Raw genomic sequence first — 27,063 nt, forward strand, 5'->3', positions numbered from 1 at the left:
TGATGCAGGTTAAGATGCAAGAGAACATCAGAGAAGGGGTGATATAAGTTGAATCCATGATTACCAACAACTAAATCTGGCATCAAAAATGCCTGCAAAATTTGGTCAAAGGAAAACTTGACTTTGCACCTTTGCTGCTATTTGTCACATCAGACACAAAGGTTTGTGAAATATCATGGTTGAAAGTTTCTCAAAGAATGATCTGTGTTACGAGCCCAAAGGACCCCAAAACCCAGCAGCAATAGACATTCACCAAGACAAGTATTTACTTAAACAAAAGTTGTTTTTAATAATCTTTAAACATGAAAACAGAATCAAACTTTAACTTATCTCTATACTTAACTAACCCAAATTAACCCCCTTCTAATTCTAAGTGCAAGTGTATGCAATGTGTGTAAATTTAAGAAAAGTTATTTGGTTCACAGTTCAATCTCACTTCTCCTTCTTCCAAGTTCTCTAATTGCAGGCAATTCTTATTCTGTGCACAGAATTTAACATGTATAAAGTTCACCAGGCTTTGGTGCTCCAAAGGTAAATGTTTACCGTTCAGGAAGGTTCTTGAAGGGTTTGCAGAGAGAGATTTGTTGTTCCAGGATTTCCACAACTGAGGTACCACCATTAGTCACCTGAATGTCTCGCTGATGAAACTTGCCCCAACAGGGTTTTCTAGATGGTAACCTCTTTCTTCAGGCTACTACAAAGTTCCTTTCTGTTCCTCTTATTCCAAGAGAAATATCAGTCAGATAGCACTTCCAGCCATCCACTGCTCTGGAACTTTCTGTTTCCAACCAGCTCTTCCTGGCTTGCACTGTTCAGTTCCTATCAGTGTCAGACACACAAGCTAAGAGAGCTTATTGAGATTGGTCTCACCCCTCTCTCTCTCTCTCTCCAGCTGCTAGGAAGCTCATGTGACTCTCTCACTTGTAAAAACCCCCATCTTCTTCAGCAAACAACAGTAGTTCTCCTCTCTTGGTAAAGCTGTTGTCTTGATAAACAAAACCCAGAAGTGACCTTTCTGTGAGCACACTGTAGGTACTTGCAGCCAGTTTGTCACCTCCAAAACAATGGCTATTCATTTCATGACATCATTTCAATTAGCACCTACTTGTGAAATGTGCATAAAAGTCTCCAAAAGATCCTGCAATGTTACTGAATATGAATTCTTCAGTCTTTCAAATAAGATCTGTTTTAAAATGTGTGTAACCCACTAATCTTACCATATTCTCCCAATATTTATCCATTACAGCTCAACCCTTCATTTTCAGTCACTTTCCCAATGCCTCTGTCTCCATCATGAGGAGTTGAACTATTAACCACAGACTAGACAATTATGGGCAAGTGACAAGTAGTAGTTGAAGAACCTAATTCCCATGTAATTCATCATCCTGAGCAAACTGAAATCCGTTCCCCTTTTCCACATCAGCAATGAAAACATCACCGCTCCGATGAAGCATCTCAACCAACTTCACTGGAAGCCTCAACTCCTCTCTGCTCAGTTTCAAGTAAGACATGTGGTAAACCACACAGTTGATTCTTTCCTTGACACGCAAATGTCCTTGATGGAACTCTGTGAACTCCAGCCTGTCGATTATCAGCAGTATGCTGGAGCAATATCTAGTGGATCCACCATGGGGGCACTGAGATTACCAAAATAACAATTCCCACACTTTTGATCAATAGCACTGAAAAATATGAGAAGAACTGTCATTTTGAAGTTGTTGGCTATTTTAATGTTGCCACACCTCCACCAAGGATGAGCCACCTGACCCAATCACTAAAGGAACTCCAGTGGGTTAAGGATAAAGATGCCTGCTGCCTTTGGTTGCTGAAGAATGCAAAATAAATTTTAAAAATGTTGAGCACATAACAAGAAAAAAAACAGAGCAGAATTTTGGCATGAATCCATGGTAACTGCTGTAGTTAGATGGGATATGTAATGGTTTGACCCTTTCGCCACTCCACTGTCCAATGCAGCATACCCTTTGAATTGTCAGCATATATCAGAGGTTTTCTCTTTGTGATAGGTGTGCTGTTTTGCACTTCTACTGGACCTGTCAGGATGCAAATGAGCTGAGAATATGAGTGGTGCAAGCTTGTGTTTATTTGAAGTGTGTAGGGGTGATGGTATAAACATTGTTCATGACTTTCCTCCATTTGGAAAATTATCCTGAATATTTCATTTAATATTTGCCTTTGCCTTGAGTTGCTGCTTATTGGTATTGACAAAAGACACAGAGTTCTGCAACTGTGGGTGATGATGCAAAGAGTGTTTGTGACTTCTCTTTTTTTCACCTGACCCTTCCAGGCTGTAAGAAGACAGAAAGTCCTTGAGCAGAGCATTCAATCAGCACAGGAAACTGACAAAACTCTTCGTTTAATCCAAGAATCTCTGGCATTGATTGACAAACAGCTGACATCATGCATTGCTGACAGAATTGATGCAGCCCAGGTCCCTCAGGAAGCTCAGGTATGACCCAGAAGATTTGACTTGGTCAAAAATTGAAATAATAATATTTACATTTTATTGGAAATGAAGACATTGTTAGTCGCATTATGGGGTTAATTTAACAGACATGGATTTGTTAAAAATTCAGGTTTTTGAAACCAGCATTTTTTGTCATTTGATCATCCTTCCCATGTGAAGGATGCAACTTTAAAAAAAAGTTTCTGTCTCAAAACCTGTGTTACACGGCCTCTCCGAATTATGGTGTACTAAGACAATTTTTGCATTGCATTTCCATGATCTTTCTCTCATTGTTTCCACCAATGTATTCCTGTCCATTTTTGTTTATTTTCAAGTCACTTCACTATGGCTCCATCTTGTCAGTTCTGGGGTATGATTCTACTGCCTTTTGTTCTCCATATCATGGACCTCTACCATTCTGTTACTCTTGCGTTGGTGCTTCAGCTGTGAGTGCATCAATTGTCTTTTGCATTTCATTCTTCCAAGTATGGAATTTTATTTTGTTCTCCATGTAAAATATTACTTCAATCACTCCCATGAAAACCTAGTTATTCTCCCTTCAGCGGGCTTCGGTCCTCTCAAGCTTAGAAGAACTACATAACCTCTGTCTTTCCATCAAGACGTTTAAGTGTGTAGATTGGCAAAAGCCTCCTGGCCCAACTTCTGATGCACTTCATTTGGCCCCATTTGGCTCCACTTGTTTGTGGTTTGTAACCAGAGCATCTCCTTTCGTGACATCTCTTTCCAGTCACAGCTGGAATCCCCCAAGGATCCAACCTTGAGCCTTTCCTCTTTTTTGCGCTTCACTTGCTGGAACAGTGCAAGTATGAGGCAGCTTCTCCATGAGCACCAGTGACAGAGAATGCAGGGCTCATCAGCTCCTCTCAACTTTTCCACTGCATCTCGGATGTCAGTGTATTTCTCAACCATCATTCTCAGTCCTTGAATTAGACATTGGGACAGCTCCATGAACCCAGTTCCTTCATCAATGACTTTAATTCCCTTCATCATCTACTGCCTTGTGCTGAGCCTCATTGCTCAGAACTTCAACAATCTGCTCAGAACAAGCTGAGTTTCTGACTCTGTGTCCTTCCCCAACACAGAGCCAATTTATTCTCCACATTAAAGGGTCATCTGCCTCACTTCCTACCTAGGCAGCTCCTATTGAAGCTTTCACTGATACATTTTAAACCTCTTGCTTCCTCCCTTCCAGAAATCCATTCATACTGTACTTAATTGCCTGTAATCCATTCCATGATAACACCAACCCTCTGGTTCTCTCTTTCTCATCAGATTGGCATTCAACTGTGTCACGATTCAAGTGCCAAAGTCTGGATCTTTTGTTCAGGTTCCTTAAACTTTATGAAACCAGATAATCAGGTCATGGCAATTTGTGTGTATTTTCTGTGCTGAAATAGGTTGATGTACTTGATTAACATTGTGTGGTTAACTGATAAATTGAAAGGAATTCTGAAAGGAATATGGAAAACATATTTTGATGCAAAATGTTCTTTTCACTACAAATTGTGAACTGTATTTCTCCAGACTTGAAATGGATTTAACCAAATGTAAGTTGTTGGCATTTTATTTCCCATGCAGGAGAGTGGCAGTTGTTGAAATAGTTGTTTGTTTGCCAGCTCCAGGCAGAGTTAACCGTGGAATCATGCATGCTTTATCTCATGAATTAAGTTTGTTTCCATGAATAACATAGTGCATACGTGCCTTTTGTACTGGCTGAGAGTTTGAAGAATCTGCACAGTTGCTGAAGGTCCTTCATGTTTCTCGTGGTTTTTTCATGGAGAACAAAACCAGCTCAATGGACTAACTTGCATGATGTGACTATGGTCTCCCTCCGCTATTTCTGCTGGGTCCTGGAAACACGATAAGTAGTGGCTGTTACTGTCATTGCTAAATCTGTCAGAATCCAAGTGGTATAACATAAAAGTACACGTCTCTCTGATGAATAATAAATTCAGCATGCATATTTTATGAGTCAAATCCAACTCTGATTCCTTTAGACTATGTAAAAAAATGGGACCAGGTCAGGACACATCCCCCACAAATGTACCAAAACTTGCAAATGGACAAATGTGGCATGTGATTTGTATGTGGATATTATTTGTTCTATTTAGACATACAACACGGTAAAACGCCCTTTGTGCCCTCGAGACCATGCTTTTACACCCAACTGACCCACAATCTAGTATGTTTTGGAGGGTGGGAGGAAACCACGCAGACACAGGGAGAGCAGACACAGCATGGGATTCAAAACCCAGTCACTGAAACTGTACTAGTGTTGTGCTAACTGTGCCACATGTGCTTAGAAAGCAGCCATGTGTAAAAGCTGGGAATGTCATTTTACATTTCATGGGTAAAGTTGCATTTTGGCAAAAGTTTAAAAAAAATCAGTTGAATTAATGCAGGTTGACCCTAAATTGGAACAGCATTTTTCTTTGTGAGGAATTAACACTGCATCTATCTGAATTCCTTCCTCCTAATTCCTCAGTAGAAAAGACTAATTTAAACAAGAAAGGATTTGATTTAATATGGTTAATATGGACAAAAAAAATGCATCCTGTAGTCTTTCAGAAACAATTATTTTCTCCAAAGAACTGGATTTCTTCATTAATCCAAAACAGGGAAGAGATGCAAATTCCACTTAACCCATTGAAGAAAATTGTGTATTAGTTTTTCCATCCCCAAGTGTATCTCCTGTTGTAGTTTGATGAATGCAAAGCATAAACCTAACAACAGTTTAAAAAAAACCTCCTTAAAATTAAGTCAGCTAATATTGAGTTTGAATTTCACATCAACAAAAGTGGATGTCAAATTGATATTTTGCTGATTGTTGGTTTGGGCAAGAAATGATCTGAGGCCATCCCTTATTTCTAGTAATTTTGCAGGAAACCTTTTGAAAAATAGAGTGTGGTTTGCACTCCACCGTGTGGTTGTTTGAAGAGATTGTGAGGAGGAAGCTAAAGAATTGTGACTGAAATAGTGCATTTCATAGTTTACCTCAACTCTATCTTAATCTCAACTGTTCAGTTTATAACATGACCTCTGAGCTTACAAACTACAACAGAGACATTTAAATCCATTGTGTGCCCCTCATTTGCTCTGGATATTTAACTCATGTTAAATATCCATGCATCCATGCATCCATTCCTATTACAGCTTTTTTTCTCATAATTGACACTGAAGGAGATTACTATTTCACAATACAGCACCGTGCAAGAGATCATCATCAGTTGCTGTTTTTAGAATACAGGCCTGTAACAGCACAATCAAAGAATTTTGCTGCTACACGGTCAGTCTAAAAAGGAATGTGCAGGAATGTTGAGTCAATTCCTGCACCACCATTTATCCTGCAGGACCCCACAATGTTTTGGACAAGCCTGCAGTGTAAATCATACCAGAAAAATTTGTTGACGGTCATCCAGTCTACTGCACATCCAACCACCAGGACTGTTGCACTCAGGGACTTGCATTCTAACAAGGTGCCCAGTGTGAGCGACCGCACAGGCAGTAATTATGTTAATTTTTTTTCAGCGATTTTCCCAACACTGCAGACTAAAAAACATGAGTGATAATTTCAAAAGGATGTCGATCCAAGTTGATCAAAGATAATGTTCAGTCAGTGATTTTTTTTTCTCTCATCTGTTTTGATGTGCATCTCTGTCTGTTGCAACACATTTTCTTCAGGGCTCCCAAGATAATTTTTTTTTTCTGTAAATCCATAATAATGGGGAGGGACTGAAGAAGCCCTGTCCTGGGATTTAAAAAAATATGTATTTGAACATGTCCTTCTGCTTCTCTTTTGTGCTTGAAGTTCTATTAATTCTCCCAAAACTGCAAATGGAATAATTTAACTTCCAGATACAAGACGGCTAGTCTATGAAACTGAATTATTTTAGGTTCTCAACTAAAAAAAAGTTTTAAAATATTACTTGTCAAGAGCATCAGCATTAATTCGGTGCAGAATCTCTGGATCTACGTAGTTATTTATATTTATGCTTGTTAGATTGCTTCAGTTTGAAAAAAAATCTTTTTTTTGTGCAGACAAAATTCAAACTGACAACTGAAGAAATTAACAGGTGAAAATTCATTGACTGCAGCAGTTACATCTTAGTTTTGTCATGCATTTTCATGGGAATGGATTAAGGATCTAAATTTAGAGCAACACAGCACAGGCCTAATCCCGAGTAGATGAGTTAAAGTGTACAAATGAAATGGAATATAGCCAAGCTGACAACTTGGATCTTTACTCAAATTACAAAGTATCCTGGATCAAGCAGTTTTGTTTCCCTCAATATGTCTTTAGACATATAAAATTCTGGCAGGACTGGACAGAATGGATGCAGATGGGATGTTTCCAATGATGGGAAAATCCAGAACCCGGGGCCATGGTTTGAGGATAATAGGCAAACCATTTAGGACCGAGATGAGGAGGAATTTCTTTACCCAGAGGGTGGTGAATGTGTGGAATTCATTGCCACAGAGGGCAGTGGAGGCAGGTTCATTAAATATATTTAAGAGGGAATTAGATCTATTTCTTCAGTATAAGGGTATTAAAGGTTACGGAGAGAAGGCGGGGACGGGGTACTGAACTTTAAGATCAGCCATGATCTCGTTGAATGGCGGAGCAGGCTCGAAGGGTCGAATGACCTACTCCTGCTCCTATCTTCTATGTTTAAACCTGGCAAACTTCAAAAAATTGATATCAGTTCTGAAGTGAGGAGTGCATGGTTTTGAACCCCCTTAAACAAGTTTTTCCAAGCTGTTCTCTTGGAGGAATGAAAAGTTCTGCTTAACCAGCTTTGTTATCCAAGCTCGAAATAATTATTCATGAGCCATGCTTCACCCACCCCCCCCCCCCCCCCGCCTCATTTCCCAATTCTGCCTGTTACTTTTCAATGTGTGTGAAAATCAAGATGTTCTGGTCAGTTTCCTGCTCCAGTATTTCGTTTTGCACACCACAAGGCTGAGCGTATCTTTTCTCCATCTGTCTTTCCAGCACATTTTAGATTTTTTTCCAACCTCTTGTAGGTAAGGCAGAATAATTGTGTGGCAAGGTGGCATAGGAAGAAGACATGAAACCACCTCTCCCCAGCTGAATAATTAATGCCGAAATAGAAAGGACGTTCAACACTTTTAAAACTTTTTTCGAAAAGGCTTAAGTACTGTCTACAGTAACAATGAAGAAAATGAGAGGCCAACCGGTGAAGAAATTACATTTTAAAAGAGCAGAAAGTGTGGAGGAACTGAGGCCTACCTTTCAGAAGGATCCACGGGAGTCGATTGGTGACGCCCCGAAACCACAGAGGACTCTTCAGATAAAATTAACAGTTAGACTGGCGCCCTCGTTGCATTTGATGATGCAAGATGGCACCGGTGTGGTGAGTCCGATCTCAGAGTGGGGGGTTGTGAGCGTGGTACCAGACGCGCGCCCGAAGATGTCAGGGAGTGCGAGGGAGAGTGCCCCAATCGCAAGTATGTGTGCGGGTCCGGCAGCGTTGCTAATGCAGGGTCGGAGGATATATACCTCTGAGCCCTGGCCGAACTGGCATGCACGAGGAGTCACGCATGCACACTACACCCGATCGGGCCCAGGTTGCGGGAATGACCGGCCTCTGCAGGGCCGATGATGTTAACTCGGTTTGTGGCTCGGGCCGGGATGGTTGTTGTGGAACAGGAAGAAGAAGAGATGCTGACAATTATGGAAGAAGACTAAGCAGCAGCAATTCTGCAAACAGCCAGAATTATCAAAGGTAGGCCTCAAAGTTTCAAACCTATTCCATTACAAACTTGTAAAACTTCATTTGTTGAAAGTGAAGCTACAGTATCTTTACCAGTCGATTTTATGAGAAGAATGGACAATATGGCTGTACAAGTAACTCGGGCCTTTTTGAATAATAAGACCCAATTTGCAGAATTAAGAGGGAAAATGGCTAATATATATGAAGAATTGTCTGCAATTAAAATGGATGTTAATAAATGTTTGAGAGCAGTGGACACAGTGCAAGATGAATTTGAAGAAATTAAACGGGCATTTTGTGACTGTAATGATAAGGTGGAAAGATATACCGAGAAGATGGACTATGTTGAACATTCTATTACTGGTTGGGATATACAAAAGCGAGAGTTTTTCAAGAAAATGTATTCATTGGAAAATGAGAATCAGTGAATTTTTTTCAGAAATGGATTCTAGAAATGTTGGGGGAAGATGCGTTTCCTGAAGGGTTGGAGTTAAGACCGAGCACATAGAGCAATAAGGAGAAAACCTTTTCCAGAGCAACCCCCTAGGACTGTTCTTATTCGTTGTTTGTGGTATCAGGATCGTGAGATGATTTTACATCTTGCAGTACAGAAAGTCTGTCAAAATCAGGGACCTTTGGTGATTCAAGGCAATAGAGTCTTTTTCTATGCCGATTTGAGTCAAGATGTTATAAGGAGACGTACGGAATTTAATCCTGCGAAGGAAGAAGGGGTATAGATTTGCTTTCAGATATCCAGCTATATTGAAGATGTTCTTTGGAAGCTTTCAGGCTCAGTTTTTTGAGAATGAGAGTGATGCTTTAACTTCTGCTAATTTTTTGCCAAATAATCCAACAAGTACTGAGTTGAAGTCACAGGTATTCCCGAAGAAGAACGGGAATGGAAATGGAAAGCAGGTTCCTGAAGTGCAGCGATTGATTGAGATTGAAGGAGAAGATCAAGCTGTTGGTGGTGTGGAGTCCAGGGTTGAATGTCTCAACTCTGAAAAAAATTTTTTGATGATCAGCTGGGGTTGGGGGGGGAGGGGGTGGGCGACTCTGAAACTTCCAAAGTCGTCTGCCACTTGTGGTCTCGACCGCACCTGATCCATGGGGGGGGGGGGGCAAGGTACCATTAAGGTGTTTTTTTTTTAATTAAATTTTTTTTAAAGGGTTTTTAATTAAATTTTTTTATTTTATATTTTTCTTTTATATATATATCTGTAGTTTAAGAGGGGATTTATTTTTAGGAGCTTTTACTTTGTGTGTAAAAAAAATTAGCATCAGTTCTGAAGTGAGGAGTGTATGGTTTTGAACCCCCTTAAACAAGTTTTTCCGAGCTGTTCTCTCAGAGTAATGAAAAACTCTGCTTAAACTGTTTTGTTCTCCAAACTCTAAATGATTATTCCTGAGCCGTTCCCCCACCCCCACCTTCAATTCTCAATTCTGCCTGTTACTTTTCAATGTGTGTGAAAATCGAGATGTTCTGGTCAGTTTCCTGCTCCAGTTTTTTGTTTTGCACACCACAAGGCTGAAGTCACCTTTTCTCTGTCTGTGTTTGTAGCATTTTAAATTTTTTTTCCAACCTTTTGTGGATAAGGCAGAATAATTGCATTTCAGTTTGCCCTCATGTATTTACTCCACCTAGATTTTTGCTATAAATTCATTTTCTTGATGTTTGTGAACAGACATCAAATATTGGATTCACATGATTCAGAGTGGGTTAAATCTTAACATAGAACATTGAGCATTACAGCAAACTACAGGCCCTTCAGCCCACAATGTTGTACTTACCTATGTAAACTTACTCCATAACAATCTAATCTTTCCCTTCCTCACACCCATAGCCTTCTATTTTCCTTCATCCATGTGCCTTTCGAAGAGTCTTTTCAATGTTCCTATTATACCAGCCTCCACCACCATCTCCGGCACCTGATGTTGCACCAGGAAAAATGTGTTGGCTGTCCACCCTATCGATGCTCCTCATAACCTTATAGCCTCCATAAGTCCATTCTCATCCTTTGTCACTCCAAAGAGAAAAGCTTAAACTCTTTCAAATTTGCTTCATAAGAAATGTTCTCCAATCAAGACAACCTCTTGGTAAATCTCTTCTGCACACGTCCTTCCTGCAATAAGGCAGCTGGCACTGAATCTTGTTTCAGAAAAATTGAAGTCTCAGTTCAAGATTCATGAAGCAATTTGGACATGGGTCTACATAATTTCTTACAAATATAATAAAAAATATTTGGGGTGGCTATACCTTGTAATAACTTTCCTGTGGAATGAAAAGCAGTTTGCCACTGTCATATCCTAATTGGTGGAGGAACATCACCTCTCTGTGCTCTTTCAGAGCCTTTGGAGAAATCAGTTTGTGAGCTCATTCTATGTTGAGAATGAGTGTGGGCTCTGGAGTAAGGTAGACCAGAGATCAGAGGAGGTACATTCACTCAGCCATGCTGACATATGGGAAGTTCAAGAGCACAAATTGTGTCAGATGAATTTTCTGCCATTATAAAAGAGACAGCTTTCATGTATATCAGTTCAATAACAGAAATGCTGGCGATAATCAAGGGAATTTGTCTTTTCTTTCCTGCCTTACTTTCTCTTGGTGATCATTCACATTTCATCAAAAATATCATGCATGCAACTCTGAAGGTGAAAGTTTTAATTTGCTTGATCCTCTAGGACAGGGGTGTCAAACTCAAATTCACGAAGGGCCAAAATTAAAAACTTGGACTAAGTCGAGGGCCGAACTAAATATTTATTGAAAATTTTCAACAACATCTGCATGTTTTCTCTTCTTTCAACATATGTAATGTTAAACTTTTTCTTATTAAAATAAATGTTTAATAATAGTTTTGGATAAACTCTTTCCAGAAGCATTAACAAATGAGAAATAAAATATTCAGTAAATAATATTTCTCTATAGAGGATTTGTCAAATGTTGCTAGTGTGCTGTCGAATAGTAAAATCTGAGGGCTATTGAGAATGTGGGAGAATAACATGATTCCTGAAACAATCAAATGGGTGACTGATTGTGGGCATGAACTCTAGCAGGGTTATTTGCCATGCCCTTTTTCCATTGGTACAGATATCCTTTGATTTACACACTTTTCAAGTTTTATGCCTAATGAGCTTGTATCCAGGTGCAGGACCATTTTTAACCAGGAATATATTTATCACTGTGACATGAAACTATTGGAAGATCGTTTTATCCAGAGATTAAAGTTCATAATCCTTACTCAGGCCTGTGTGCAGGAGGGCGGGGTTTGCGGGCAATCGGGTTGGACAATGACAGTGCGGGGGCATCGGCTCTCGCTGCAGGGCGGCATCTTGGTGGATCAGCGGCCCCGTCACCGTGAGTCGCGGGTCAGCCTGCGGCAGGGAGGGGGAGTGGGCAACGGTCCTGGCGAGGTCAGGCCCGAGGCCTCCGGTTCCGGGCGCTGGGAAGCGACCTTGGCTTCCCCTGACACCGGCCAGGCCCCAAAACCAGAGTCCACGGTGAGACCCTGCAACGTAAACAGAGGAGGTGGGGGCGATTAGCGGGCTGATGCCAATGCATTCTGGGATTTGTTGTATTACTGTGCATGCGCTATACTGGCGCAGCGGCCAGCGGGCCACCTCTAATACATTTTTGAAATGATCTTGCGGGCTAAATATAATTATATCGCGGGCCAAATTTGGCCCGCGGGCCAGAGTTTGACATGTGTGCTCTAGGAGATAGCAATTTTCAATTGTTTTGAAACTCTGCTTTTCAAATTGGATTCAGTTCCAACATGGTTAAGATCTAATCTAACAAATCCCACTTTGAGAGCAGTAAAAGAAAAATATAATTCTGCTTCATAGGTGTTGGAGAAAATGGCACTCATGCCCTTTAGGGAAGGAAACCAGTTGTCCTTACCTAGCTTGAAATGTTGTTGATTCAAATCCATGGTGATTGACACTTTACAGTCTTTTCAAGTTGCTTTGTAAGCCCTTGGATAACATCAGATTTACAGCAAAGCCTATGCAGTTCACTCATACCCTTTGATGGTTGACACTTAGCAGTCTTCTCAAGTTGCTTCATAAACCCTTGGATTACATCAAAGTTACAACATCTATCATTACTTTCTGAGACAACTGTTGTTGGATAAAGCTGGAAGGAATTGTCTTGTTGACCATCAGCTTCTGCATTCACAGCTTGTTGGACCTTGGGGAATTTTTTCTGTCAGTGTGGCCAGGGTGTAGTCTTCTGCTGCAATGTTGACTCCCAACTGATTGAAGACATCTCGCACCATGCAAAGACAATAAGTGTGTGAGGTTCCCTCAGTACTGGAAAATGTGCTCAACGTCTGCCCCAGAAGAGCTGGATGAACAGTTGGACTTCAGCCCGCCTACAGGAGTCCAGCATGGTTCCATGTGTAGAAGCTGATAGAGTGAGTGGGTTTGCCAGACATTAAATGAGCATTAAATGAGAATACAGAACCTGACATTAAATACATTAAAATTAGGGCAATGAAATGCAAATCCAAAGCAAGAGACAAAATAAGTTTTGTGATTATATTATTTAGTGGCACACAGCTTCTGAATCATTCAGGATGATAGTCAAGCGTCTGGGCAATGTTCTGTACACTTTGTTCACCATTGTTTGCCACTGCTCCATGTTATTTATCTTGTTCATCTCATTAATTTCAGGTTTTAATTTGGCTCAGTGGAAGGTAGCATCATGACTTTCTGTTTCTTGTCTGTCGATGGCTTGTGATTTGTCAGCATTTGTGTAAATGTATTCACTGCCAAGGCAATGACCACTTTTCAACCACTGTTTCAACAATTTGAAGTGATGGATTGTATTAGTCCTTAAAGTGGAATGGAATACTTCAAATAGTAGATCGTGAATGATACAATGGCGGTGAGGAAGCTGAGTTTTTATCTTCTGAAGAGAATACAAAAGCTGCCATTAGCTGGGAAGAAAAATTATCTGCACTCCATTCAGGTCAACAGCATTTCAAGTGGCATATTTGTTCATTCCATTGTTCAAAGTCTGTCCTCTAACTTAAAGATACATTTTCTATGAATGATTAATCTCGTTTGAGATTAATCATTGATCAGTGCAAGTTCCCAGTCAAAGTTGCTCCATCCATTCAGATTAGAGTTCAGGCAATTAAAATGTTTGCCCAAAGAGTTTCACTAACAGTGTGTCTGAGTGGAAAGAGGCAGGTGAAAAGGGAACCAGAATAATCCATCATACCTGAGCTTGTAAAGGACCGTGATTGGCCATGAAGTAGGACTATATGATGCAAACATTGATTACATCTGGTTGTGCACTGGAGATCTGTGGATTCTCTTGTTAATGCAGCTTCAGGAAGTGTTGCTCCCAAGTACAAGTTATTAGCTATCCAGTGAGGTGCTGGTTGACTCAGAAAAAGGGAGTAGACACACAAATTCGTCATGTGGGAGATGTATTTTTTTCTTGCCACGTTGGTAATAGTAAAATTAACTGTAGGATGCTGTGAGAGAGCAGTTGAACGGAGTGGAGATGCAGGCTGCCAGCTCGAGTGTCACAACAGAATGTTTATTCAACCTTTGCGCGCTCGCTTATTAGGCCAGCAGTAGGACCGCGCATATGTTCCGCTGCTTGAGTTGCTGTGATGCAAGCGCGGATGCCAACTTCTATTCTGGGGCAGAAGAGAGGGATGCGCATTGCCATCTTAGTCACCACTGCCCCACTGACTACACACAACAAGCAGGGCTGCTTCATCACGGTATAGTTGCATGTCACGACATAACAACCATTTTCTTCAAAACAATGCACGATAGATATTGGATATCTTAGAACTTAAGGAAATAAGATCAGGAACAGACTCTCTGTCTGTCTGAGCCTACTTCACCATCCAGCAACATCATGATTCACGTTCTCACCTGAATTTTCCAGCACTCACAATATTCCTTCATTCTCAAAATATCCAAACATCTGTCGATCTTAGTTTTGAATGAATTCCATGAATGAGACTTTACAGACCCCCATAATCAAGAGTGCCATTCTTGCTGAAGGGCTCAGGCCCAAAACATTGGTCACCCTTACTTCCTGTGGATGCTGTATGACCTGCTGAGTTTCTCCAGCACGTTTGTGCACTGTTCTCAAGAACAGCAAAGGCTCATCACCCTGTGTGTGAAGACGTGTTTCTTCATCGGAAACAAAACGGCTTGCATATAATTCTCAAACTGTGCGCTTTGGACCCAGATTACTGAGTAATGGGAAATATATTCCCTGCATCAAGCCTATAAAGCTATTTTGTACTTTTCTCAGTTTTGATAAAATCTTCTGTCATTCTTCTAAATATAAGAAAACACTACCCATCTCCTCAATTGCTAAAACTGTCATCACTAGAACCAGCACCTTAAACCTTGGTATCAATATGTCCATCAGTTGCCTTATTTCTGATGTTCAAGAGATCAAAACAGTTTTAAATTTCTGTTCCCTTGAAGTGTTAGAAAAGCTCATAATTTGTATTCCCTAATTATACTGTTATATCGGGAAGGTTGCAATATGACATATTGGCTGGTGAGATGCTGTTCATCGAGCTTCTATCATGTTGCAGAGATGTTGAAGGAAATGGAGGTAAATTTGGCATCAAGATGAAGAAATGGTCACTGGTGGCATCAGACTTGGTGACTGAGCTGCAAAGCCATTATCAAACATGCATTCAGTGTCTCCAGTGTAGGCGAGACTGCATTTAAGTGTTAATCTAGAGCACAAGATTGAAAGAAGTACCAGTAACCTGCTCATTTACTGGAAAATTGTGCTTGGATCCCTGGGAAGAGACGAAATGAGGATTTCTGTGGTAGGTTTTGTGGGAAGGTTAATTGGAGCCGGAACAGTTATTCGTGGTAATCTCGGAGTGAATCCAGGTGGTAACTGTCCCTTCAAATAGAAAGTGGGTGGGGAGAGAGGAATGTATATCAAGATTTTGTTATTTTTAAGATGCTGGCAGCTAGATTTCTTCTGGGATCCAAATTGCCATTTATTTCCACCTCTGACTCTGTACCTGTCTCAGCTCAACCAGAAACCATGACTTGCATCTTACTGCTTTGGCAAAACTATGACACAACTACACATTTTTGCTCCATGGGGGAAGCTAAGTTCAGAGCTGCCACATTCTTTGCACTTGTACATTTGAAATGAGTGCCACGCTGTTGTCTTCATCATTGAGCCTTCACTGCACTGCAAACGTTTACCTTGAAGTTGAACAAGCTTCACCCACGGAGCAAAAATGTGGAGTTGTTTCAAAGTTTTGTCAAAGCAGTAAGATGGTTTCTGGATGAGCTGAGACAGGTACAGAGTCAGAGGTGGAAATAAGTGGCAATTTGGATCATCTCTCTCGGAATTGTCAATTGTATTTGTTAGCTTTCCTACTTATGATGCAGACTGCAGAATACAGAACCTGGGCCAGCTTTCTGGACAACCACTAATCCATTCTCTCTGTGTATCTTCTTGATCCATGAATAGGTGCAAGCTTTTTCTGATTATGAATGCTCAAAAGTTGATCCAAACTTCCATGTGCTCACGTGGGTCCTACTTACAATCTGAAATCCTGCCAGACCTTGAAAAGTATGTTCCATTCTTCCAATCGATTGGAAAATTGATAGGTGGGGTGTTGCCTTTTGCAGAACTAACATTTACCACTTGATGGGCATTGCAAGGTCCCTGACAAATTGATGTCATCAAAGATTGATAAGAAATCACAACCTTTTCTGATGATTATTACCTGCAGGTTGCTTTTAAGTGCACAACCTAGTTGTTTAGCAGGAGCCTCTGGAGAGTTAGAAACAACAAATTTCTCTTCGCATAACAGGAAGCTGTAGATGTTGATTTCAGCACATAAATATCACATTTCAGCTTCCATTGCATTTTTATTGAATGGGACACTGAATATTCCTTATCACTTGAATTATGATTAAAGCCTCTCAACACATTTCATACACTGGAATTTGCCTGATGCAATTTTACTGGCAGTAATAACCAAAGGATAAGAATCAGATGCAGTATGTGGTAACATTCAAATATTTCTAACATTTTGTTTTAAATGGAAAAACTTCACCCAGTACTGTATATGTGGCAGAAACAACTTGCTCTACTTTGATTGGACCCATTTCAGTCTATCATTTACACTGACATATCTTTAGTTTTAATGGACTCGCACTGAGTAAAACCGGTCTTCTTTTCTCCACTTTTCCTCCTTGGATAATTGGATACAACAAAGATTATGTGAATAGCAGCACCATCTGAGCCCCCAAAATATTAGATCTGAGAGCATTGCTTTCAAATCAAGTAAAATTTATGTTGATAGCAGCTGAGCAACAGCCTTGTGAGTTCAATGCACCCAGTTTTTCAGACTGACTCTGTCTGAATAATTAGCTTGAGCTCCCAGTTTGCACCATGTCTGGACGAATGAGATGAAGCATTCAGATTGAAAGATGCATTTGTACCTCAAGAGTTGTGTGTAATGCTGACTATATCTTCACTGTGGATTTGATGTAATTATTTGCCTTTGTTTCCATGAAGAATGGGACAGCAGAGTTGTGGCAGCCATTGGAAGAAGGTAGGAGATGTCCTGGGAAAATATCAAGTGAAAGTGAAAATGGAAAATGAATTATGTGGTGTCTAGGCATCGTTTTCCCACTGGTAGATGCATGTACCTGTAACGCCACGGAAGTTTGTCACCAAAGGGAGTTGGAATAATTTCTGTGCAATGCTCTCTTTATTTGATGTTTCAGCTGCTTTTCAAAATGAAGCATTTGGGGCTGGATAGAGACTTGCTTGGAGAGAGTAAGCAGATCGGTGTCGCTCCCCATTCAAATGAATGCTGAATGGAAATAAAAATCTCTGCACCCATTTGTACTGGGAAATTTCATTTCCCTGCCTTCCACATCACTGTCCTTGTAATTTTCCATCCTGCCAGCACCTGTGCAGAAATGTACTTCATAACTTTCACTTGGGTGAAGCAACTAGTTGATGGCTGTTTGATCAATGAATGTTGGTGAGATCTGGGAGAAATTGCGATGGCCTTTTCTGTATAATTCATTTGTAAGGTAACTTCTCGCCTGGATATGGAATGTGACCTGTTTGTCTGAGATGCTTAACTGTGAATTTTCAGAAATAACCTGGAATGATTGGTTGAACTGCTTTTTCAATTGACACAATCTCCTGCAGAGAGGCTGCTCAATTTTTTGACCCTCCCTGAGATAAGTCATTGAGTTTGCTGCATACCTGATTTTAAAACGTGGAGACGAGTAATCCCATCACTGTATGGGCACAATATTAATCCCACCACGATGTGGGCACAGTCACACTTCAGTGAATTTAGAATAAATATTTCCAGCAGTGGTCTCTTTCTTCTGGGTTTTGCCATGCTGATGTACCAATCTGTGAATGGGAAGAAATTGCATGTTATTAGTCTGTAATCTCAGAAAAATATTATCTTTTTGCATGTCTTTGGGAGAGTGGGTAATAGAATGACTTTTGCAAAAGGTAATTATTACAGTGTGATGGTCGAGTCGATGACAGGACTAACAGTTTGAAGAATTAAACTGTGTATGTGTGCCTGAAACATTTGTTGGGTTGTTAAACTCTGGAAAAAATGATGATGTCATTTACTGTCAATAAATTTTCAAGTCTTCCTATCCACCCTTCCCCCTCACTTCTCTTCCCTTGCGCAGCCAGCTATTCCTATTGGTGCCTTGTGCGAGAAATGTTTCATTGCTGCTTAGCTTAAGCAGACTATTAATTAACTGTTATAATATCTGGGGAGTTTGCGGTAGTGTTAATTTGCTGTTATAAAGTACAAGTGGCACATTGCCATGCTTCCAGGAATTTTTTTTTAATTTGAATCCCAGTCCACTTTGGAGATGACAGCTGCTGCACACAATGTGTGGATCATATAAAGTACTCGATTACATTGAAGCAGAAAATTTGTGTCATTTGACATTGAAAGTATTTTTCAAATATACCTCAGTTAATTGAATGGGAATTGTCTTTGCTTGTGATTAGAGAACTAATAGAACTTAGGATATAGATCAGTAATGTGCTTGAATGTGCCAAGACAAATTTTTTTCTTGCTGTTGAGTTTATTTTTGCTTACTACTGGTATATGAACAGTGTCGATGTTCATACGAAGGCTGCATTTTGATTCAAAATGTGTTGATGCTGTTGTTTGCCTTATATCATCTTCCTAAATAAAATAATATTTGTGGGTCCATATCTGATCATCACATTTTGAAGCAATTTATCTTTCTGGAGAAATTTGATTTTTTTTTCTGTAAATAATGCTTCATTGTAAATGTGAAAAAAACAAGTAAAATATTGAAAGTACAACAGCTACAAACAGTAAAACTGGAAATTCACAGGTTGTGTTAATTGAAAATTGATTTAAGACCATAAGATATAGGAGCATTAGTTGGCCATTTGGCCCATTAAGTTTGCTCTGCCATTCCATCATAAGCCATTCTCCCACTTCCCTGCCTTCTCTCCATAACCTTTGATATCCTGGCTATTCAGATACATAACAATCTCTGCCTTAAATACACCAATAACTTGGCTCCACAACTGCCCATGGTAGCAAATTCCAGAGGTTCATCATTTAAAAGGACACCGTTCAATCCTAAAGTTATCCTCAACTGCTTTGTCACATCTACTCCGTCCATGCTTATCAACATTCAAAAGCTTCTGAGGTCCCCTTTCATTCTTCTGAACTCCAAGGATGACAGTCCAAGATCCATCAAACATTCCTCATATGCTAATCCCTTCATTCCAGGAATCATTCTGGGGAAAATCTGTGGACCCTCTTCAGTGGCAGCACATCTTTTATAAGGATCCCAAAACTGTACCCCATACTCCAAGTGAGACTTTATTAGTGCCTGATGAAGCCTCAAAATCACGTCCTTGCTCTTGTATCATATTCCTTCAGAAGTGAAAGCCAACATTTCATTCACCTTCTTCACCACTGACTCATCTTGGAGCTTAATCTTTAGGGGTATCCTTTATGAGGACTTCCAAATTCCTTTGCATGTACAAATTTTGAATTTTATCCCAATCCAAATAATTGTTTGCACTTTATTCCTTCTTCAAAAGTGCAAGACTAAACATGTTCCAACATTGAATTTTATTTCTCACTTGTTTGCCCATTCTCTTAATCCATCTGTAGTCAGTTTCCTCATCCCTGCCTGTCCATCGAACCATGGAACCAAAAAACAATGACAGCACAGAAACAGGCCACTTTGGCCCCTCTAGTCAGTGCCAAACCACTTTTTCTTGTCAACTACCATTGACCTGCACTCAGTCCATGTTAAAATCGAGCCTGCATCCACCACTTCAGCTGGAAGCTCGTTTCACCCTCCCACCACTCTCTGAAGAAGTTCCCCCTCATATTCCCCCTAAACTTTTCCCATTTCACCCTTAACCCATGTCCTATTGTTTGAATCTCACCAACCCTCAATGGAAAAAGCCTATTTACATTTAATCTGTCTACCCCCCTCATAGTTTTAATTACTTTATCAAACTACCCCTCATTATTCTATGCTACAGGGAATAAAGTCCCAACCTGTTTAACCTTTCCCTTTAACTCAGTCCCTGAATCTGGGCAACATCCTAGTAAATTTTATTTGCACTTTCTCTATCTTATTGATATCCTTCTTGTAGGTAGATGACCAAAACTGCACAGAATATTCCACAATTGGCCTCACAAATGTCTTGTACAACTTTATCATAACATTTAAACTCCTGTATTCAGTGCTTTGATTTATGAAGGCCAATATGCCAAAAGCTTTCTTTACAACCCTATCTGCATATGACACCACTTCCAGGGAATTATGTATCTGTATTCCCAAAAGATCCCTCTGTGTACCTCAATCCTCATTTGCCGTTTATGTCCTTTCTTGGTTTGTCCTTCCAAAATGCAACACCTCATACTTGACTGCATTAAATTCCATCTGTCGTTTTTCAACCCACTTTACCAGCTGGTCCAGGCCCCTCTGTATGCCTTGAAAACCTTCTTCATGTCCATAATACCCCCAATCTTAGTGTCATCTTACTGTCCTTCCACCTGCCTTTGTATCATCTGCAAACTTAGCCACGAGTCATTTATTCTGCAATCCAAATCATTAAAATATAACATAAAAATAAATGGCTCCCGAACACTGACCCCTGCAGAATACCACTAATAACAGGTAGCCAACCAGAATAGGATCCCTTAATTCCCAATCTGTTTCCTGCCAATTAGCCAATGCTTGTATCCTTCCTGTGATTCCCTGGACTCTCATTTAGCTAAGCATAACCTTGACAAAGGCCTTTTAAAAATCCTAATATACAGCATCTAAATTGCAGTAGATTTGTCAGGCAAGATTTTCCCTTGAGGAACCCATACTGACCTCAGACTATCTTGTCATACACCTCCAGATACTTCAAAACCTCATTCTCATCACGTATTTGGTATTGTATCCTTTTGATAACATTGTTCATCTGATGCATTTGTGTCTTGAAATAAATAGGAGACATATTTTGATGAATTTCAACTGGTGCAAAGACTTAATTAGAGCTGAAATCTATAGAATCAGAAGTGCTTTCTCCACTAGTGATTTTACACAATTTGCAACATAATATAGACTGATAAAAGCAAGAGTTGGTTATACAGACTCTTAATCAATGAGATGATGGCATTTGAGTTTCAGCTTCATTTTCCTTCGACTCTCCATAATCCCCAAATCTCATGTGGCCAAAAATCAATCCAGATCAGCATCAAATGAACTTAATTATTTAGTTGCCATAGCTCTCTGAGGAAGATAACTCCTAAGGTAATTAATCTCCAAAATGAGTAACTCCTGTTCATCTTCAACTAAAATGGCCAACCCTTTTACTGACACTTTGCTTTGAGCTCCAGGTGATCACAACAGGAAACTTCTTCTCAAGTCTGCATTGAATCATGCTTAATTTGCATCAACTCTCAATTTCTACTGTAATAGCCCATGTCTACATGAGACGTGACCCAATACCACAGTTAAATGGAGCAGCAGTTGTCTTTGTTTGTGATAAAAGAGGTTAGCATTTTGACCATTAATGTGCCAAAACAAAATAACGTGAACCATTTATGCCCTGCTTCCATCATAATATATCCTTCCTGAAATAAGGCCAACATAATACTAAAGATGTTGTTTCCATAAGTTCCTGTTAATTTTGAGTGAGGCTTTTTAATGATTTTATTTTGTGTCTTAATTTATTATTGTTGTTGCTATTTGGTCTCCATCTTCTAAGAAGTCTCTAAACACGAGGACTTTGGGTATTCCCACCATTTAAATAATAGTCTGATTTCTTTCTCTCTGCTTGTCTTTGTTCCATCAAATTATGTCTAGTTATGCAAATCATTGACGTAGATCATAAATATGATGCTCCCTATTAACCTATTGGTTAATTCTTCCCTTCCAGAGATAGACCCATCCACCCATAGCCATTGGATTTCTATCATTTGACCAGGACTTCATTCATTGAGATCTGCTCCACTCTGTCACTTAAGCCCATGCTGCATATAGTAAATTTTTTTGTGGGTCCTTCTCATATTCCTGTTGGCAATGCAAATAGATCCAAATCATTAGTATTCTCTCACTATCGTGTTAATTATGTGAACAAAGAACTAAAATGTTGTTTGCCTTCGATTTGCAATGGATATCAATGAATAAGCCAACTTTGTCAAGAAATACATGGAGAAGCGTGCTCCCACTCAGACTATCCAAGTGTATCCTAACCAGAAGCTATGAATGAACCAAGAGATTTGCAAACTTTTGATCTACGTCCTTCAGATCAGGCAATTTTGAATTAACATTTGCATAGCTTTGCACTTCATAACGACAAGTAAAACAGAGCATATTATAATGATACTCAACTTCAAACAAATATAAACAAATTAAAAAGATAATAAATGATTAATAATGAAAAATAACAATGAATTCAAAGAAAAGTTTCTCGAGTGCTCACATCTCTTCCATGGTTATTCCAAGAATGAGAGCGAGCTTCTCATCTGCTCGGATATGATGTCATAGAAACTCAACAAAAACAATTTATCCTTAAAGGGAAAGTCATAATACAACCACAAATCATAAATACAAGGTTTGAACTTTAGAAATCAAAACTTTCTGCTTCTTGTAAAAGACAGATTTTAGTAATGGTCAATTTAAGCAACCAGTCTTGGTTTTAATCGGTATTTGCTGAAGGAAACCTTTCTTGTCCGGAACCGTATCCATGATTTTCCCCAGCATCCAAGAATTTCTTGCTGCAGAATCTTCCACGATAATTACAATGTCTCTGCATACAAAATTATGTTTAGCTTTAGACCATTTTTGTCTTTCTTGTAATAAGGAAAGATATTCTTTAGCCCATCTTTTCTAAAATAAATCCGCAATAAACTGCACTTGTTTCCATCTCCTTCTTGCGTAGATATTTTTCTCAAATTGACCCAAAGGCAGTAAAAGTTTAGATTTAAGAAGTAAGAGATGATTCAGTGTAAGTGCCTCAATGTCATTTGAATTGATAGAAACTTTAGTTATTGGATGACTATTTAAAATAGCTTCAATCTCACACAATATCTCACAAAGATTATCATCATTCAGCATTTGATTATTCAAAATAGAATTAAGAATTTTCTTGATTGATCTAATCATTCTTTCCCACACACCTCCATGATGTGATCCTGTGGGTGGGTTAAATATCCAATTAATTTAATTTGAAATAATTAGTCATAAATTTGATGTGGATTCCAACCTTGAACTGCTTTTCATAACTCCAGTTGAACTCCTATAAAATTAGATCTGTTATCAAAGCGTATTCTTTCACTTCTTCTGGCATTATTGCTTTTCCCAATCTTTCCCCTCCTCTCAATACATAATTTACCAGAATAGGATTCAGGTTGTAAACACAACTTGCCTTTGTAACATTCAGATTCTTCTTCAAATTTGATACCTCATTGTTAAACGTCTTTTTCAAATGAAACCATGAAGAATGATAGAAAATTAATCCAATAATTAGATCTTCCTCATTAGATATTTGAATAGTATTCACCTTGGTGTTTTGGATTTCTGGATCTTCCATGGTTATTCCAAGAACTGGGTACAACTTCTGGTCGTTACCAAAATATGGAGACAGTTCCTGACAAAGTTGGAGTTTCAATCATGCAGGGCTTGCACACCATCACCATCACATCAATCAAGCAAAACAATAGATACCTCAATGGCTTCTATGCTCGCTTCAAGAGGGAAAACAATGATGTACCCCATGGTCCCCAGTGACACGGTGCCCCCAGTTTCTGAGGCTGATGTGAAAAGAACCTTCAAGAGGGTGAACCTCCGAAAGTGTCTGGCCCAGACTGTGTACCTTGCTGCATCCTTAAAAGTTGTGCAAACCAACCGGCTGAACTTTTGCCGATCTTTTCAACCTCTTGCTGCTGTGATGTGTGGTCTCCACCTTCATTATAGTGGTGTCCAAGAAGAGAAAGTTGACCTGTCTCAACAGCTATCGGCCATTGGCATTTGCATCTTCTGTGATGAAGGGCTTTGAGACGAGGATGGAGCAAATCAATTCCTGTCTCTGGAAGATCCTGGACCCAATTAATTTCACATATTGTCATAACAGGTTAACGGTAAATACCATCTCACTGGCCTCCACATTGTGTTAGATCATCTTGACCACAGGAAGATGTCCATTAGGCTGTCACTCATTAACTACAACTCCATATTCAACACTGTCATACTAGCAAAGCTTCTGATCAAATTGAAGGATTTAGGACTTTCCTTCCGCAACTGGATCCTGAACTTTCTCATCAGCAGACCCCAATCAGTGCAGATCAGCAACATCACCTCTTCCTCACTGTCCACTGACACACGGGCACTCCAAGGCTGCGTGCTACATCCCCTGCTCTCTTCATTGTGCACTCATTAGTAACTATGGTTAATTCTTGCAGCAATGACATTGGGATTGAGAAAGTTGGCCATTGTTACTCTTCATGTTTCCATTTCATATGGTGCCAGATTTTTCCTCTGAATTTCACTGACCATAATTCATTCTTTTCTTGAGGACACAATCAATTAAAAGTTGGCTTGATGTCAAAAATATCCATAAACAGTGGTATTGTTATAGATATGCTCATTCCCTGAGCAGAATTTTTTTTTAAACTTTTGCCTTTATGTTTTAAAAAAAACCCCACCTCTTTATCTGTGTTTTGGTCTCAGCTGTAGTGAATTTGTCTTTGACCAGAGAAATTGTTGATTCTGAGATGCGCCAAGCCATGAATTTACAGTTTTGGACAGGCAACATTTGACTTCAGCTGATGGTCAACAGTCACTCAGAGGTGCTGAAAGATATGATGTTCAGTCAGTTTAAAAGCTGCCACATTGACATGCCTTCCCATGGCCTTGTGCACTGCCAAGATAAGGCCACTCGCAAATTAGAGGAACAACATCTTGTATTCTGTCTCTGCAGTTTCCAGTCAGACAGCATCAATATTGACCTCCAATTTCCATTATCCTGCTGTCATGCTGGGAAGAGTATCAAATTCGGTGGGTTCACAGAGATGAATCTGGACACAAGTTACAATTACAATTAACTTTAATTAACACACAGGGGAGACTGTTAAACGGCACTCGATTACTATTTCACTTAAGCAATGATAACATTCACCTCAGGCCCAGATTGGACTTCAACAGTAGTGAATCTATACTCGACAGGCTCACACACTTGATTACACAAAGTACAAATGGACCCTTACACACACCCGGTTCCCTTATCAGCAGAGATGTGGCTCTCTGCAAGTATTGATCTGTCACAATACTACGGCTCAGCTTCAGGGTAGAGGACACCTTACCCATGACACTTCCAGTGATGTCCACAGTAGCGACCTGGTGTGGAGCAATATCTGGGTTTTGGCCCATGAGGCAGAAGGAAAGAATGTACTGTGTGTTAGTGTTCTATACTGTGCTAATCTGTGCTTCTAGTCAATGATAATCTTAGCCGGTGGTAAGATGTGCACTGATGGGTGGCCAGAGTCCAAATAAGTTTCAGACAGGGAGAGCACATGACCACCGCAGACAGGCAGGGAGGTATGTTTCCTTCATACACAACACTTAGTTCCCCAGTCTCTCTTCCATTACTCCTCTGTCGCCCTTTCTTCAGCTCCTCACCCTCTTCTTTTCCTTCTCCTATCAGAGAGCTACCCTTCTGAGTCCTCTGCCCTATTCACTTCTCAGCTTCTCTCTCTTCTACCCTCCAACCTGTATCTGTTACCTGTTAACCTGTGTTCTTCCTCCTTCCTCTTCCCACACCCCACCTCCCCCCAACTGCAGCTCAGGCCTGAAATGACAACTACAGTTTGCTTCCTTTGGATGCTGTATGAGCTGCTGGGTTTCTCCAGCACTTTGCTACACTGTTTAAAACCTGTATGTTTCCAACACAGTGCTCATGCCTCAACCAGGAATTGGCTTTTACAGCAGGTGAACCTAAGAGGTCAGTGAAGTGAGTGTCTTAATGCTGAAGAACAAAATGAGATTGGATTTGATTTCAATTGTGCAAAGCCAGATTGAAAGTGGATAGAATCACTTATTGGTGGGTGGGATGTTTAAGATGACATAATTTTTGGACGAATTTCTGAGGACAGCTTAAGAGAGAGGGCGGGGATGATTTTCAATGAAACCAGCTGGATTTTTTTGTTTCACTTTGAAAACAGTTATGAGTGGTGCACAGTTTATGTCAGGGAGTTGGTTGATGAGCACAGTTCTGCTGCTCGGCTTTACTCTATTCGATGCCTTTGGAAACAATTGCCATGCTGATGGTGCCAGCAGATGGAAAATGATCAGCAGGGAGAGGATCTGGAGTCGAACTTTAAACAAGTGCAGAAAATGCAAGACGTGTTGACTGATGGAAGTACGTTGTGAATGGACAAAGGGAGAGAAAGATGTTATGCTCTGATATTCAACAGGCACTCTTAATCAGGCCAAAAGTGATGCTGACGACAGGGTTTCTGATGTCATTGAGTGAAGCTGTCTATGTTCCTTTGGGCCATGTATGAACCATCAAAAGCATCAGAACAGATTATTCCAGTACATACAGATGCACCTGGCTGCAGTTAAAAGGAAGTTCCAGGGAAGGGCTTTCTTTTCTTTTTGAAATATTTTTATTGAAATTTACAATTGGGCAAAATTAAACTGTACAGTTATATTTCAATATACAATTGCAGAAGAATTAAAGAAAAAAGCCATTTGATCAAAACCCCGTCAGTTTAGCCAGGTTAGAAAAAAAAAGCTAACTTGGATATCAAGTGACACCAACTCAGAAACCGACAACACAGCACCAAAATTTAAAATCAGACTCAAAACTTCAGATAACGGTAATGGTCCATAAAGTGAAGGGCTTTCAAGATAAAATATTAACTATTTCTCTTTCCAGATTTTTCTGTTTGTATTTAAGATTTTCAGCATCTGCAGTCTTATTATTTTTCAGAAGTGTAATGTCTTGGGCCAGAAATGCAGTGTCCTGCGGCACAACAGGAGAGTTTGGGGGGAAAAAAATGGCACACAGCTATGCAAGGAGAAATTATTCCACAGGGTAGGATTTAAGAAGCAAAACAGAAGAGAAAGGAATGGAATACATTTGAATAAAAATTTCAGAACTTGAGGCACTGAAATACACAATTACCAATGATGGAGCCCTTCAAGCTGAGGATATATAAGTGGCCAGAAATGGAAGAATTTAGAGACCTTGGAGGGTTATGGAGCCAGAGAAAGAATTTGCATGTGGGGATAAAAATACTGAAATCGAACCAATGAATTTGCAGGCAG

The 27,063-nt window shown here is 39.8% G+C and overlaps 1 protein-coding gene across 24 annotated transcripts in view; it reads left to right on the top strand.

Annotated features, from left to right (window-relative positions):
- dmd (dystrophin) overlaps nt 1-27,063 on the top strand; it is a 1,604,005-nt gene that overhangs the window by 677,151 nt on the left and 899,791 nt on the right. For all 24 annotated transcript variants that reach the window (XR_011341867.1, XM_069890130.1, XM_069890120.1 and 21 more), the window contains one exon: nt 2,306-2,467. Coding sequence is in view for 23 of the 24 variants with exons in the window: in XM_069890130.1 (XP_069746231.1) it covers nt 2,306-2,467 (162 nt within the window). In the remaining variant the exon portion in view is untranslated. The remainder of the gene's footprint in view (nt 1-2,305; nt 2,468-27,063) is intronic.

The sequence above is a fragment of the Narcine bancroftii genome, chromosome 7 (genome assembly GCF_036971445.1).
Source record: "Narcine bancroftii isolate sNarBan1 chromosome 7, sNarBan1.hap1, whole genome shotgun sequence".
Taxonomy (NCBI): Eukaryota; Metazoa; Chordata; class Chondrichthyes; order Torpediniformes; family Narcinidae; genus Narcine; species Narcine bancroftii.